We start from the raw sequence: 17,717 nt of genomic DNA, 5'->3' as shown, positions 1-17,717 counted from the left end.
AAAGATTTGGGACACTTAAGCAGGTGCATTTGGATTCTAAGTTTTACACTTCAGTGTAATTTGTCTTTTCCACTCTGGCTGTTGAGTATGTTGGATATTACCATCTGACCTTTAGACCAAAAGTCAATTGTATTTGGTATCATTATGGAAGCCTAACATTTTCACAGTGTCTTTATCACCAAATTTGGATTTCATATTGACAGTTAGAAGGTTTAATTTCAGATACGAAGTTTTTTTAATACATCTTCAAAAAGAATACAAGCTATATTTTTTAAAATGAAAACATACTTTAAAAATGTTCATGTTTTACCACTTATGGCTTACTCAGAACCACAGACTATTCTGAGTTGGAAGGGGCCCACAATGATCATTGAGTCCAACTCATAAGTCAGTGGCCCATACAGGACATTATTACAACCAAGTTTTAAGCAACTGAGCTAATCTCAGGGTATACTCTGTGTATGCTGTTCATAAAACAGTCCTATTGAATATTTTAAGAGGTTTGTCAAGGCATTTTCTATAAAATTAATGATTTATTTAGGAATGTATTTGGTTTGGGGACTATCATTGGAAGAACGTCATTGGTGACCTAATTTTTCATATTTATTATGCAGAGTAATCAGACAATTGATGGCCAGGCAAGGAATGTGACGTTTGTATCTAAAGATTGTGATGCAGATGCACCTGAAGGTAAGTTACATACATTTATTTCTTTTATTACAATGTGATAAGTGCGTGGTCAGTTGTAATAAGCAACTCAATCTCTCTTCATTGCTTTCATTTGCTTTAGTCTAAAATGAAGCTTTGATGTGTAGCTAAGTCAGAAATCAGCTTGCTTAAAACTTACTTGATTCATTTGAAGGAATTCCTTTTTTTAGTAGAAACCTTGGCTAACAAAGCATTCGAGTTAACTTCAAAATCTCTCATTTGCTTTAATGTGTATATACAAGATATAAAAAATAAATCCCAGCTGGTGAATAGCTTAGCATGGGAAGTGTCACTTCAGTCATAGAAATGTGCTGGCAAATATTTTATTAAATTTCTGTGTACTCAGGAAAACTAAGATCTGAAGTCAATGGAACTTGGAATTCTCAGTGGACCTTTTCAGATAAGAGAATTATGATTTTTTTTATTTTATATATGTTGCTCATCTATGAGCAATAATACCAGTTTAGCTAGACCTCTTAAACTATTTTTGTGTAATCCTTTTAATTTATTGTTCCTTATAATGGCAAATATAACTCTTGCTTATCTGTGTTACTAACTATTGCTTTTTGACCAGTTATTTGGGCAGAAGATATATTGTGGATATTCTGGAGCTGTGAGTAGTGACTAGCAAGCAGATAGATAGTTCTGGAGTGTTCCTTGATCCTTGACTTTCCATGTACGCAGGCCCTAGTGTTGAGGGGTTTTTCTTTTTTTTTGTTTGTTTGTTTTGTTGTGTCTTTTTTTGTTTTGGGGTTTTTTGTTTGTTTGTTTTCCTAGAGGGACTAGTAACACTTCATTTGGTGTTTATCTATGAAACTTGAGTAAAGCTGTGAGTGAGTTTTAGCCTGTTTTCATTAATAAACCAAGCTAATTGACATCATGCTGGATTTGATTTTTGCAATGTTACCTTTCCCCTTCCTTTCCCACTGCATATAAGCAGTTTTTTCACAGTTTGAAACAGTTTGAGTTGCACAAGCCATTGCAAGACTGATAACTGCTCTTTAAGGTCACAATCAATTATATTGACTGTTTCAGTCTCTTGTTTAAAAAAAAAACAAAAAAACGAAAAACCACCTGATCTCAGCAAAAGATTTATGGCATTGAGAATTGTACAGATTTTTTCAGACCCAGGCTTTCAGTTGTTCTTACTCTGGCAAACTTTCAGTTCCTCTGTATGAAAAGCAGTAGTATTATGCATGCAGTTATATATTTATAAAATTCTTGATAGTGTTTGTTAAATGATAGAAAAGGTTGTAACACTCCAGCCCCAGAGCTGCGGGCTCACAGACTCTGCTAAGAATGTTATTTTAATATTTATATACATATATAGAGCTAGTTTTTTAATACCTTATGAAAACATCCAGAAAATAAGTCATGAACTTGTTTCCAAGGAGTTTCTTTATTAATTCAGGGGAGAAAATAAGGGAACTTGGCAAAAGTTCAAAAGAGAACTACACACGCTAAACAAAATGTTCCACCACATTTAATGGGCAGTGTTTCCTATAGATATGTTTTAAACCAGTGTTTGGCTTGGTCAAAAGGACAATTACACTTCTAGACAGTTAAAATGCCGTCTTATAAAAACGTACTCTCAAGTATTTATAGTTAGATATGTAATTTGCGGTGTTTCAGCATTATATTGTCTGCTTTCAGGCAGCAAAGCTCGTCTCTACTCCTGGTATGCAGGAGGTGCATCTGTTCTGTACTTAATGCCAAAGTCCATAGTAGTCGAACTGCATGAAACAAAACAGAAGCCAAAAAATAATAGGGCAGGGTGCATATTACAACTCCAAGTATAGGGGTTGTTTTAGTTCTTGTTAAACATCTTGAACAAAAGTTTTGTGTTCTGGTTAACTTAGACTTTTTTAAAGCTTTTTAGGTAGTCTTTTAGAGCAGCAAATTTAATAAATATTTTATAGGTAAGACTTTAGTTCTTTAGACTGTGTTCGACACAGTTGGGCAAATATCTCATTTGTTTTCAAGGCCTAATGCCAGTTGAACTGTTGTGTCCGCACCTCAGCTGAGCATAAGATCAAGCAAAGGAGTTCAATTATTTGATTAAGACTCTTGCATCTGGACTAATGCATCGAAAACTTGGTATAGGTTTAGCTAAACAGCTTAACAAGATTTAATGTAAATGAGCAATGACTCAGCTGCAAGCCTGTATCAAAGACTTCCCCAGCCTTAATTATGAGATCTGATAAACACTCTTTGCCTCTTTCTAGAGAAAAAAAACACATAACTTTTTTTTAGTTTTAAGCATCATGCAGTTTAAATGCATAGCATGCTATGAATGCCCCTTGGATTCTCTGACTTCCTTCACTGGGAAAATGAACCTTACTTGCCAAATGCTGGACCTTTTTCATGGAAATGTACTGACTTATAAATACATGTCAAGTGGGGAAAAAATTATCTCAATTTCTAAGGCTTTGAACTGTGGAGGTCTTACTGTGTTAACTAGAACTGTGCCTTCTTCTAAGACACTGTTGTTATCTAGAAGTCAAAAAGTTCAGGACAATCAGGTTTTATTTTAGCCAGAGTAAAGACTAGATGTAGATGTTACTCAATCTGGAATGGAGCCCCAAAGACAAATGTCAAAACGTGAGCCTATTCTTTGTTTCTCCTTTAGGGAAATCAGGAGACATGCAAAAGGAAACTATAAGCAAGTTGCTCAAAACTGTCAATATCAGTTATTTTGTATCTAGAGTTGACCATAGATTGCCACTTGCAAATTTTTCATTTTAAATTAATTAATTTGCTATGTTACAAAATGCTTCACATAAAATCTACATGAGGATTTTACTGAGGACTTTGTCCAGTTTCCTTTTACTTTAGTGAATGACCTTACTAGTACTTTACCCTGAAAAGCTTAGACCTAATGGTATTGAAATCCTCTATAACCATAAGAAGTCAATATAAATAAGCACAGTGGTGCATGTCTTACCACAGAAAGTCCTGTTTGGCAGCTGTAAACAGTATGAGTAGTTAATCGTGCCATAAATATCTTTTTGTAGTGCATTGTTCTTTGACATGCAGTTGTAGATACATCAATTTGTGCAATTTTTTTCTTTACCCCACAACTGTGGGCAGGTATGAGCTACCCCTCTTCTCCCTCCAAGTGATCATAACTAGAGAAGATGCTGCATTTTCTAAATACTCTGAAATGGTAAATGGAGCTTGGCAGTAAAGTAATTGCATGTTTTCTTCTTGGATCAACATTCTACTTTTGTTGACTGTTGGATTTAAGCCCAACAGTCAAGTAAAATGCTCTGATATTATCAATACTTTGGAATAAGAATTGAAACTCCTTGCAAAGAATTGAGGGGTATGCATCCATTCTTAAAAGCAAGCAATGAACCCTTTGAGTAAGAAATCTACCAACACTTTGTCCACAAAACTGCTTTAATAAAGACAGTTCTCTTAACAAAAGAAGGCATTATATTTGGTTTAAGTAACAATTCCACCACATCTTTTAATCATTGAGAAACATTAATTGCTGCACATATTTGGAAATACTTTTAATGAAATGTTAGAAGCTACTTCTGCTGGTGTAATCAAATAATTTTTTTATCTTGGTACAGACAGCTGATAAATTCACTACATAACATGCTCAAGAACAGCCATGCAGAAAAACTAAACAGTAATCTGTAACTATAGGTAGTGAAGGTACACACACATATCCTGTCTGTCTTCAAATATGACTTGCCCAATAGAATTAAATAGGATCAGTTCATGGAGATGGTCTTTTTCACTGCCTAATATGTCTCCTGCAGCTAGGCTGGATGAATGACATTGGACTGGGCAAATCCTACCTGAACTGTGAGAGAGAAACCTGATTGGATTACAGTCAAATGTATCCTAAATTATGTGTCGGAAGTAGTCAGAAGTTGGGAAGAAAGCTGTTGTTCTCAGAGCATCATTGATGAAAAAATCACTAATTCACATCCAATTTCTTTTTTAAAAGAACTTGGCATTGCGTCTTTTAAGTGTGACTCTTTAATCATAGTCATAACTGGTTTTGTTCTCCAGACAATAAGCAAGGCATTCCAGGATGGAAAGTTGCTCTGCTTTCTTAAATGCTTCCTTGAATATCAGCTGCCTTATAAACAGTTCTGTCCACAGACAGAATATGAGGTACTCTGTAAAAGGTAAAGGTAATTCTGTTGAAGTATCTTCCTTCTTGCCATATTCCAAGTTCTTTTCCATGCAGCATGCTCTAAGGATGGAGAAAACAAGGAATCCTCTCAAAAGGACACATATCCTTCTTTAAGTAATCAGCTGAAGGTGGTATGAGACAAGTAGAAAGGACATGACAGAAATGAGGTTAATATTGAAGGTCAAGTGATGTAAAGTAGTTTCAGGGAGTCTGAATTAGTTCAAGCTTGCTTTCTGGAATTTTGCATCCATGTTCTTCCCTAGGGTATTGCCTGTTGCCTTAGATATTAATCACTGGCCAGGTCTTTTAAAACAAGAGTAGTTTGCCTTTAGGTACTTAAGGGCGACTCAGAAAATGCATCTTGCAGAAGTTCAAATTTAAGTTAGCAGTTTAAAGGTAAGAAGTAGCAATTATGGCTTGTGTTTAAACACATCTGGTGTGTGTTTGTAATTAACATAAATTGTAGGTACTCTTTCTAAAGGTGTCTAGTTTCAAAAACACTGAGAAAGCATTTTTCCTCAGCAGGCTGATTCAATGGCTTATTGCTTCCCTGTAGAAAGTGGGTATTATATCTTTGGAATTAACGTGGCTTCTGGTCTTAGTTGTTGACTAATGCTGCACCTTTTCACTATACACGTGGCCTTATAGAATTAGTATTTTCTTCACTTGAAGGTATTTATTAAACATTAATTTAAAGTTATCATTCAAACTTACAAAAAATGAGATTAACAGGTTGAGGTCTTCAAATCTCATTAAATGGTTTTCACCTAGTCTGTTAATACATGCAAATTGTGGCATCCCTCACAGATTCTCTGTAAAGAAACTGAAATAGAAACCTGTCGCAGGTTTGGCCTAGCTGTTGCCAACCCTGGACTAGCCCCCCCCTTCCCCCTCCCAGAACCTTCCCAGCAAAGGAAAGGAAAAAAAAACTGAAGAGAAACGCACTCTAAAGAAACTGAACTGAATAAAAAGAATAAATTATATTTACTAACATTTACAAACCACACTGTATACACAATACATAGGATCCCACCTCCCAGGGGAGAGGGGAAGGGAGAAAAGGGGATTGATTAGCTGGGAAATAGGGAAGACACCAACCCAACCCAAAGAAACCGAATGAATCAAAAGAAACACAATTAAAAACCTCAAGGAAGGGGAACAAGAATGAAACAATCTCACCCAGGACAGGAGAACCACCAGGCACCGGAGGGACCAGGCTTCCACCACCTCCCTCCAGCTCCTCAGCCAAGGAAGGGAAGAAAAAAACCACTCCCCCACTGCTACGTGGAAGACACGTGTGGAATACTTGTAACTTCCTTAGATACAATGGTTACTGAGGAAGCCATGTGTCAAACCATTACATTCTCCACCCCTTATTCCACACTGGTCTTTCCACGCAATCTTTGTATTATTGCATTTGCTTATATCCCACACACATATATATATATATATAGTCCATATGCGGTCCTTCAAGGCAGATGTCTTGTCATCAAGGATCAACACCAGCATCAGTTCAGCTTTAGTCCATTGCCTTTTGGTTAGAGTCACAGTTCCAAGTTGAGGCCTAGTCCACAGTTTAGGGCTGCCTTATCATTGGACATCATGGGATACCAGTACCGGCTTTGTTTGAGTTTTTCTCATCTCGTGTCTGGTTTCCTGCAAAACACAACTCAAAGCACATCATTAGTTCTTCCCCAAGGCTAGATTGCCTTAGGGCACACACTGGATCTCCCCATCTTTCCTCATTACCCACCAGGTGTTTCCGGACCCTTGGGCAAAAACAATCCCACGAATGGGTTTGTCTTGGCCCGAGGGAGGGGTAATCCAGACAGATTTCCCTAACATGCCTCTCAAGTGAATCGCTGGAACTTTGTCTCCATCTACCGTGTGGAGGGATTCTGCTTGGGCAGGACCAGCTCGATTGACAGAGCCTCTGGTGTTAACCAACCAGGTGGCCTTGGCTAAATGCTTATCCCAGTTCTTGAAGGTTCCTCCACCTAGTGCCTTCAGAGTTGTTTTTAACACCATAACTTGTGTAAGTGTGTGTTATATTGTAGTATCCTCTTAATTTTCTCCTTTCTGTATAAATACATGTAGTTAGTTTCAGCATAGACCTGGCTTTGGAAGTTTTTTTTTCCTCTCTCCCTCTTCTTTTTTCCCTTGGCTGGTTGCGGGAGGAGGAACCCTTTTCACTCTGTCCTGGACAGTTGGCATTTTGCCAGCTCAACCCAGGACAAAACCTTATAGCTGTTTTGCATTATAATGCCTAGTTGTGCAAAGATAAACTCCAAATTTAAAATTAGCCAGAAGATGACTGAGAGGCTTTTGAGTGTGTAGAGGGAAGTGGTGAAACTCTTAACGATGTTTAGGTAAAGTTTGTGCTTGGTTGATTCTAAGATCCAGAACCCTCTTTTTACAACACAGTGTTGCATTCATACATGAAAGCAAATCCTGTTCATACAAGTCACTTTGTTTAAACTTGACTGTTGAAAAAAATAGTGATTTGACTCAGATCATTCAGTAGGACATTATTTAGCATTCAGAAACTTTGATTAGTGACTTTATTCATCTTTCAACATAGAATCTTATTAGAAACTCCTTACACTATAGTGCTCTGCTAGCACTGATGGGACTTGCAAATTCTCTAGCCATTTAATGTAAACATCCATAATGTGTAATTATCATCAAGAAGTTGTGTGGCTGCTGCAGTTGTTCATGTACGAGAAAGTGCAAATAGCTATTGGTTATCCAGATGAGTAACTTACAGTACAAAATCAGATCTGACTGTGTTATAAAATCAGACTGACTTACATTGATTACATCACTTCTCTGGCTGTCTGGTTTTGTATCAGGTAGTGCTTCATTTGCAAACAGACCATGTGAAGTATCATGTACAACTTACCTGTAGCTTGAAGAATGAAAAAAGCAAGATTTGCCTTCTGAATGATAGCTAGTTTCTAGCTCATCTTTGTCTGATAAATATTTTCTTTTGTCAGGATTAGATTCCAAACCTACTGAGCAGCTTTTGTTAGATAAGGTAGCTTTTTGTACTAGACTTTATCCACGTAGACTTTGGTCTCTCTGAGTCTATTTTAGGTGCCATCTCACTACCACTTCAGCTAAGCAAAGAAAGCCTACACCAAAGCCAAACAACTGGGATGAAACAGCAGGCAGCTTTTTGTATGTTAGACATAGATTTTAAAACAAGGTAGCGGCAAACTGTTGTTTAACATCTGAGTGATTGGATACTCATGCTTCTGTAGTGCAGTGTAGTGCTTCAAAGTGTTGTCAGCTTGAGGTGCTGGAAGCTTAGTGATTCACATCTCTAAGTGGGCAGCTATTGTAGCTACATACAACCAGTTGGGAGGTATTTTCAGATCCTTGCTATATCTGAGTAGTGTGTCTTCCAATATACTTTTCATTCTGAGAAGAGATCAAAGCTGTAAATCTGTTGCAACGTTAACCTTGAAGCAAGTGGTGGTGAAGCTCTTTAATACTCATGATATTGTGACAGCTGAGAGTGATGAATTAAAGTTTTAAGCAATTTCTGGGTGAAGTTAGCTGAGGGAAGGATAACAGGTGTGGAATGCCACAACCCCAAAATTGTAAAATCTTTGTATGGGAGATTAATTTTAGCTTGTAAAACTAGAGAAGTAGCAGCAGCAGAGAAGCAAAATTGTGGAGTGCAAAGACAGTTTCAACAGCTGAATGAGGCTGCTATTAATTTTGTTTGTATGTATGTATCTCACAGACGAGAATAACATGGAATATGTGGGTATGTGCTCAAATAGAATATGCAAGAAACCGCTTTTGTAGAAACTGCTGAGTAAGAGGTAATAAATAATATAGTAATTTTTCTATTTAGCCAACAAGAAAAGAAAGTAATACTGTATTTGTGGCTGGGGCAGCAGTTGCTGCCATTCCATGAATTTGTTTCCAGAGAAAGCTGTGGAAGTGGTACAATCATTAACATAAACTTCTATGGACGTTGGGAGTCCTTGAGTGACTTTAACACTGAAATACTGATAAAGCTGTTAGGCTGTGAGATGATAGGTACAAGACAAAAGGGGAAGCTTGCAATTTCAAAACTTTTGATATACCTGCTAGTGTCTTAAGTCTGCTCAAGCTTGCTTAGTCTGGTCCATCTCAACAGTTTGGTCTGTCACCAAAGCTATACCCAGAAACTGCAAGCAGCAGCTGTTTTTTGTAACACTGCTTTAGTATAATTGGCAGTGAAGGCAGATGAAATAAGTATTCTTGGATACCTGCAGCCATGTCTTCTGTTCTTTTAGGATTTGGAATATGCAGTGCTTATATGTTCTAGCACAGGTTTTCCTTTGGCAGTAGTTTTGAGTATATTTTAAGCAAAACTAGTATCTGCTTGAAATTGGGCATATAAACTTCATCAATCTATGACATTCTCACTTTGGATGTTCCATCCAAAATACTTTTGTTGGTCAGATCTGTTATCTCTATATTTACCTTTGTGTAATGATTTTGGGCACACACAGGACCTTAAGAGATAGTATGGTCCAACACCCTAGCAGGGTCAAGGAGAGCAAGTGGCTCAGGTCCATCCAGCTGTGAATGCCTCCACAGACCACCTGCTTTGGTGTTTACCTATGATGATGGTCAAGCTTCTCCTATTACTTAGTAGGAATATTTGTTGTTGAGACTCTGTCATCTCTTATCCTGTTGTTATGCAGGTCTAGGAAGAATCTCACTTTGCATGCCCCTACTAGATAGCAGAGGTAGCAGTAAGGCACACCTGCAATCACCTTTGCATCAAGGTGAACAAACGCATCTTGACTGTATGCTGTGTGCTTGAGCTGTCGCTGTGATCCTCTGCTAGGTTTGCTCCAATATGTCCATGCTGCTTTTATTCCAAGCAGCCCAAAATGGCATTGTTGCAGATGCCAAAGGAAGTGATCAGTTCCATGGCCATATTGGCTGCATTCTATTTAGTGAAGCCTGATATTCAGTTAAGGTTTTTGAGTTGCAGATGAGCACAACTGCACGTGCTGTTTGTTGACTGGGATATGAGGTCACTGCCTGTGAAGTTACTTTGTGTCTGTTCGACTTCCACTCTGCGCTGTTTACGTGGTGGCTCTTTGTTCCTAGTGCAGGACTTCTGTCTCTGTTAGACTTTGAGGACTTTTTCAAGGGGCTTGACAAACAGGTCTCTCCTAAATCTGACCATCTGTTGTGTTGGGTCTGTGCTCTCCATTTCTCCCCGTTTGATCTATGGATTTACCTTGTCATTATTTGTTTAAAAAACTGTTCTGTCTTGAATCCTGGCTTTCTGCCTTGGTCAGCACTACATAATATGTTGTATTTTTCAAGTGGTGGCAGTTAATCTGTTGGGGGCTTGGTAACTTTCCATATGTATTTCTGTTCCACATGATCACAGATGTCAGTAATAGTCACATTGATTATTCTGGATAACAAGTAGTTATCTTAATTCAGGTTATTCATTCTACCTTATTCGGAAATGTTATGTCAGCCTATTTATTTCTGAATTAATATATTACTAATAGTTAAAATTTTGTTAGCTGTTCTTCTCAAGGTCAAACTAGTCTAAAATATGTACTGTCATTTATTTCATCAAATTACTATGAAGAGCCACGTGAAAAACCCTTAGCTGTTTTTAATTCAATAACCAGTTGGAGACCTGCTGGTGGTATTGCCAATACTATCAGCAATTCTGAAGTATCTTCACTTTACCTGCATTTCTTACTTAGATGGCTGTTAAAAGGTGAACTGTATAACCATATAAGCAGCATATCACTCCCAAGCTTAGAAGACAGGAAGTTCTGTACTTCATCTGCGCCTGGAGAGTATTTCCAAACCTGGGGTCTAAACTGAGAGAAGAACAGGCAATTTCTGTGTTGCTTATTTTCTGTAGCATTCAAGTTGTTTAGACATCACTTCATGCTCTGAAATGGGCTTTAGGTGGGGTTTGAAGCATAGTAAGTAAAAACAAACAAAAAACCCAAACCACCACCACCACCCCAATATATACATATATATATATATATATATATATATATATATATATATATATATATACATATATTTATGCCTTAGCATAAATGCAGTGCACTCCTTGCACTGGAGAGGTTCAACTGGCTTGGATGTCCTACTGGCCGTGCTCTGACATGATCTCTGAAAAGTCACAAGTTCAGTGTTCCATCCAAGCCTTTATGCTCCCTGTTGGCAATCTTGAAAATGCCTAGACAATTTGATTCTTAATTTAGTTAAAATCTGCATCTTTCTAATGAAGAGAAATGCAGACACATCAAAAAATACATGTTAGAGGAGTAATGGTGAACCCATGTTTTTAGGTCTTGGATACAAATAAGCCCTCTGCTATCTGGGTTGCAACAGGCTCAGTGCATGTTGGGGTTTGTAATTGACATTGATTTGCAAAGCTTATGCAGTCCTGGTAGAGGCATCTATTTTTCAGAGACCTAAAATGTGTGCTGTAGTCCAGAATCTGCTTTGCATCTCTTTCTGCCTATGGTTTATGGAAAATGGGAAGTGAGTTCTATTCTGACAGATAGTTAATAATTGACACATCTGCAGAAGAAATTGTACCCAGTAGTAATGCGGTTACCTGTGTAATTTGTAACTTAGTGTTACAAGTTACTCATATGTAACAACAAATGTCCCTCTTATATACCCTCTTGATAGAGTAAATTAGGTTATGGAGTGTAATTGTTCTACAGATCTGAATACTCTCCAAAACTGCTAAAAATTATTATTCTTTTATATTTGGGTTAGCGTTAGCTGACCTATTTTTTTGTTCTGTGTTAATCAGTACTATTTCTTTTGATTTTAGATCAGTGTATTGTCACTCGGACGTACCTCTTTCTTCATAAGTTTTGGTTCTTCAGTGCTGCCTATTACTTTGGGAACTGGGCATTCATTGCAGTAAGTACTTTGATTTTGGAGATCACTGAATCGAGTTGAATGATTTGCAGTAGTTTTCATTGCTTCATTTGCATCACCACCCTACCATTTTGTTTTGCATATATTGCCCTTATATGCCCCTCAATTGAATAAATTAACTTTTACTACTTACTTTAAATTTGCAGGTCTTTTTAATTGGATTAATTGTTTCATGCTGCAAAGGAAAGAAATCAGTCATTGAAGGTGAAGTGGATGACGATGATTCAGACATAAGTGATGATGAACTGTCTGTTTATTACCATTGATACCCTTTGTCTTCAAGATGGAAAAAAAAGTAATTTAAACTTTTGTTGAAAGTCATACCCATGTGAAACTTTTATCCAAATAAGCATCCTTGCACCTGTAAAAATAAATGTGTTCTCACTAAAAGGGGTAAAAAACCTGAATATCACTTTGAGTATCACTGTTGAATAAGAACAAATATTGAAGCTAAGTTTGAATAATATATAGAAATTATTGTTTCATGGTTAAACATGTATGTAAATTTCTTATGTATAATTTGATGAACTGTTGTAACTAGTTTGTAATTCATTATGCTTTTCTGTTAACTTAAGTTTTCTTTAATAGTTGCACATCTAACCTGTAGGACTCTTTTATTCATAAATAAAACTAGCTAAAATCCTGCAAAACAGTGCAAATACTACTGGAAAGATTTGGATGAGATTTATACTTTTAGATGGGTTTGACTTTTGCATTAGTTTTGCTGGCATTTCTGAGATATCCATACAAAACTATAGCTAATAAGAGACTGTCCTTTAAAGTACGCCAAAAACATTCCCTATGGTGGTGGGTTCCCAGTCCATGAAAAGTAAGTATTTTTCATACTGTTGTCCACACTGAGTTACCATGGGAATCCTCAGGTAAATATGAGGTGGCATTTGCTCTAGAGGAAATCATTAGTGTAAATTACAGTATTCAGCACTGTTGCAGTGTTTTAGCACAGTTCAGTTCTGAAACTGCCAGGTGCCTGATTTAGTCATAACTAATGGAATAATTAAGATGTAATTAATTTTTAACATATTTTTCTCTTTAATGCAAATTGTCTAGTTTGAAGTTTCTCTCAATATTTAATGTAAATGTTGTCAACTTGTTTACAAGCCAATATGTTTATATAAACACAGTTCATAAATATTTTTGTCATTCTTGTTGTCTTTGTAAAGTAATCCTATTTTAGCTATTCATTTACTGAACTATATTTCTAAGGCTGGAAAAAATCTTCAGATATCCTTTTACAGACTTGGAAAGAAAATATGTTTACAAGTACAGGTTTTTAAGCTTCTGATGCTACCTGAGGGACATTTTAGTCCATGCAAGTCCATGGAAATGTGACTTAAGTAGTCTTTTTATAAGACTAATTGTTAAATAGCTATTAAAATGTTGGGGAATTATTATCCTATTTCATGTTTGCAAACACTAAAGTTATTTCAAGAACAGTCTGCTGCTTCCTGCAGTATTTCAGAACAGCAGCTCTTGCGAACTTGTGAATTTTAATTCAGCTTTGGTATTTGAGGGAGTCTTAGGTGAGTTGCTTAGTCAATTCATGAACACAGGGAACTGATGTTTGCACTCTTACAGGAACAAACAAAACTGAAATCTCCCTAGCAAGCCTTCTGTGCCAGCTGCTCCAATAACATAAATGTTTATGTGGCAGCCTGAAAGAATGTCTGATGTTGTAGGTTGATCATGAGCTGCAAATGTGCAGTTGGGTCTGCTCAACTAAAAGCATTTAATCCACTTGCTGCCAATGAGACATTTTAAAGGACACAAATGTATTTGAACGGTGACGGTATGTATTGGAATTTGGCTCGGCAGTCTGAGCTCCCTTTGACTAGAATTAGCTGAATGCTATTTAAATATTACCATTGGGGAAACTTGCAAGGAGTTACTTAAAAGAAGTTCAGGTAACTCAAACAAAAGGTGGAACCTGATTTTGACTGTCTTGAAACTGCATCCAGAGGGTAGCAGGAAGTTGAAATATTCTTATTGGTGGATGCCCTGGTGAAAACTTACATGAGCTAATTTAAATAAAGTTAGCCTCTCAGATGATCTCCTTTCTTTGTGGGTTTTGTTCAGTTTTCATCTTCAGCCTTAACCAGAGATAATTGTCACTTCCTTCTTTGTCTGTATCATGTACAGTTTTGTCTGTAGCACCCAATTTTGCAAAGTTACAGCCGTTCTACCTTAACTTCTCACTGAGGAGATTGCTGCTTGTCTGGGGAAGATTGGTAGGAAGGTATTGGTTTCATGCCACATAGCTGCATCCATGTTGTTTGCAGGCTTAGAGGGTCACTGGCCAAGATGCCTTGTCAGTGCCTAGGCTTATGTTGCTGTAAGTGTCTTTTGGTTTTTGGGATTTCATTGATTTCCAGGCTCTTCCCAATCCAGTCCTGTTTCCTGTCTAAATAGTCTGTATGCATAAATACTGTGATCTGCCTTTGATTTGGTGACTTTGTCCCTTTAATTGGAGGATTCAGTAAGTACAACTTTTTTAAATCTAGGTATTATTCAGATTTACAAGCAGCCCAGTGCTAGCTGCAGCTAGCAAGAAGCAGGCTTCTATGGGAGAGTTCAGAAGTTGTTTCAGACATCTGCTGTCACCCTCTCTCATACAAGCAATAAATAACTGTCAGCATTCATAATCAGAATTATTCTTCACCTGCCACATCCTCATTAAAATTTCTCAGGAGTTCAGCGAACCATTTGACTGACAAGGCTTTAAAAGATTTTGTATGCACCAATGTAATTGTAATGAATACACACTCAAGAATTCGTCTCTTAACACTTCATGTGATGGAAAATTGACATTTTTAACTGTACTGTCCCTTTAACATGAACTGGGTTTGAACTTTACTGTGTGAACTCCCCAGCTGGATTTGTATATCCACTATCACCTAGAAGAAAACTAGTAATGAAATACAGGATAGCCCTGATTTAAAATTACTGGCTTTGATCAATACTTGCAGGAACTTCTAAGAAACAGAACTTCCAATAAATGATTTCCTAGTTGTCTCTCGTGCTGTCTTAAATAAAATACTTGCAAGTAAAACAGTCAATTACTTTTTGTCCACAAAGTTACCTGTGCTGTGGCAACACTTCTCATTCATTAGCTGTTAGCTGGGAGATTATAGTCCAATATTCTGCAGATTTTGGACCAAATTTGAACTTTTCCAGTCATGTTTTACAATAGTGTTCTACCTTGCAAGCAAACATCTGACACCTGCAATCGAATCTTCAGAGATCTCAATTTTCTGGCATAAAGTCACTTAAAGGCATTGGAATTATTTCATTGCTTTGATTAAATGAGTGATATTTCAAATCCATCTCTGTATTGTGAGATTTCAAAACTGCTGAGTAGGTGAAGTGCTGTTGTCAGACCTGGCTTACGTTACATTTGTTGTACTTTTCTAGGTAGCTTTTACCATGTATAGAGGCTTATGAACATTTAGAAACCAGAGAGCCTTAAATCTCACTGACATGTCCAATAAACTGCAATCATCAGGAATATGTTTAATAGAATTCAGCAACAGCATGTGCCAAATTGGTCCTCAGTTTGCTGCTTGGACTATAGTGATTGGTAGTTTATCCAGAGTTACAGATCATGAATACAATAAAACCTGTAATAGTCTGGGTTATTTCCTTAGGTGAAGGTGACAGTATGCTGTGGATTTCCTGCCAATTGTCAGAAACAAGTGAAAAGCCTTTCCCAGTAAAGATGTAAAGAACTATCTCCTACCTCTGTATTTTCTGCTTTAACTTCAGGAAAATGATTACAGGATGGACTTGAGGTTTTGCACTGAAAATTGTAATCTGCTTCTAGGTAGCAGTAACAGAGGCAAGCTGCATAGAATGGTAATTGCATGCTCAGGTAATATGACTACTTAAGTCGAAAACTAATGAACCTTTTCAAGGCTTATACTTTGCTTCTGAATGACCAGTGTAGATGTAACTCTGTGGATTCTTTGATATGTCTTTTACTGCTTAGAAACTGTATTTCTTGGGCTTACAGCTATTACTTGACTTCGTCGACACAGGTTTCAGAATTGAAGAGTGGCCCACAGCAGTGTTTTGAAAATCATTATCCGTTACAGAATCTATTATGTGGTATTATGTGGTTTATCCTGAAAGAATTGCTGGTGTGCACAGCAGAGGTACAAGTGTTGAAAGTAACTGATAAACTATGGAAGTGTTCTCATGTAATTAAGGAGAAATTCAACTCATTATGACAGTACTGATACAGTTCCAGATATGAGTAGGAAAATAAAAGCACTGCTTCTAAGACTAAGTAAAAGAATAAGATTCATCCCTTTCTTAAACTATCAAAAATTATTTGAAATACTCAAGCTGTAACATTGTTCAGCCTCTTATGTCAAAGATTGTGGTTCATATTCATCATACATCTTCTTACGTTAACCTAGATCTGTTTCTTGTAACCTTCTGCAAGGTCATTTATCTTGCAGATGGAGCAAAGAAATAAAACTAAGAATCGTTATCTCTTCCTGCAAATGTGTATTTTGACTGTACTTCTCAAAATAAATGAAAGCTGTGTTTTGGTTGTGGTAAGATACCATTTTCTGTTAATACTCTAAAATAAATTTTACTTCTAAATTAAGACACATGCCAATTCTGGATAATGAAATGAATCAGAAATTCTATTGTTCTTGATCAGCTTTAGTGAGATGTGGGTGTTACAGAAATTACTGCAAGTTGGACTATTTGGGGGGAGTTAATGCTGCAGGAGGTCTTGTGCAAAGCTGAGTGCTGTAAAAGGGGCTTGCCACTTACAAGTGTGCAGGACCTAACCTGGTGTGTACATTCCCAAGTTTTGATCTTTACAGAGGCTTTCATTGCTGACAGGAAATCAGATTTTTCCACTGTATCACTGGACAGCTGATCTAATTGAAGTTTTTCCTGCTAGATGACCATTGTGTCCCTTCAACCCCAAACCATTCTATCATTCTCTTCATGGAATCATAGAATCATTTTTTTAATGAGTTAGAGCTATATCCTCTATTTTGGAATGTGGCAAAGAGGATCATTTGGTGGAAGCTGAGTGGGTGCTGATCCTAGATGACTAGACCTGGCACTTGAGTTGTTCTGCATTCATAGAAAAGGTGGATTAAAAGATGTGGGCAAAATTTACTCTGAGCAAGTCCTATCTGAGATCTTAGCTATGTGATTTGAAACAGGCTAATTCCAGGTATTTTTGAAAGCTATTAACACATTGTGTGGGCTACGGTGCTTTCTAGATACCTGTAGTTAAGGTCCCTTATATGTTCAGGGATGTCCTTCTTCTGGAGATGTCAGAGGATATATATAATATCTGACTTTTGTTGTTTGAAATACAGGTTGTACTACCCTATTCATGCAGACTGGCAACTACCTACCCAGTACTACTGGAACATGACCCTGTCCTCAGTTTGACTGGAACAAAATTTTGTTTTCACATCTGGAAAATAATCCTCACCACCATATTCTTGAGATCTGCCCTTACTGTTTAATTTGGTGTAAAGGAGACTTCTAAAATCCGTTGACATCAATGAGAGAAAAGTAGAACCATAGCTTCTTTTATAGCAAGTTGCTCTGTGGTGTGTCAACAAAGCAAGAGTGGGGGTGGTGATGTACTGACCAGAGGGTGTTGTGCCTGGCTGGCAGCAAATTATAATTTTTCTGGTCTTGGAGGTATTCCAAGAGTAGCTAGATTGGTCCTACAGGCTTGAAAAAAGCTGTGTTGTAGCATATTCCAACAAAAAAGTCCTCATTCATCCCTCATCCTGCTATGTTGTCCTGCGAACAAAGGATTTTTCATGCTGTGGAACCACTGCTACCATGTGATGTGTGCGCAACTAGCATTGATGGGTAAGGCTTTCTGAGCAGACAAATG

At 37.2% G+C, this 17,717-nt stretch overlaps 1 protein-coding gene across 1 annotated transcript in view; it reads left to right on the top strand.

Moving 5' to 3' along the window:
* The window catches only part of LMBRD1 (LMBR1 domain containing 1), a 76,177-nt gene extending 59,739 nt beyond the window's left edge, over positions 1–16,438 (top strand). The window contains exons 14-16 of the mRNA XM_071548522.1: positions 615–690; positions 11,706–11,797; positions 11,962–16,438. Coding sequence (XP_071404623.1) covers positions 615–690; positions 11,706–11,797; positions 11,962–12,081 — 288 coding nt within the window. The 3' untranslated portion in view covers positions 12,082–16,438. The remainder of the gene's footprint in view (positions 1–614; positions 691–11,705; positions 11,798–11,961) is intronic.
* The last annotated feature ends 1,279 nt before the right edge of the window (positions 16,439–17,717 follow it).

The sequence above is a fragment of the Pithys albifrons genome, chromosome 2 (genome assembly GCF_047495875.1).
Source record: "Pithys albifrons albifrons isolate INPA30051 chromosome 2, PitAlb_v1, whole genome shotgun sequence".
In the NCBI taxonomy this organism is placed as follows: domain Eukaryota; kingdom Metazoa; phylum Chordata; class Aves; order Passeriformes; family Thamnophilidae; genus Pithys; species Pithys albifrons.
This window is presented reverse-complemented; position numbering and strand designations above follow the sequence as displayed.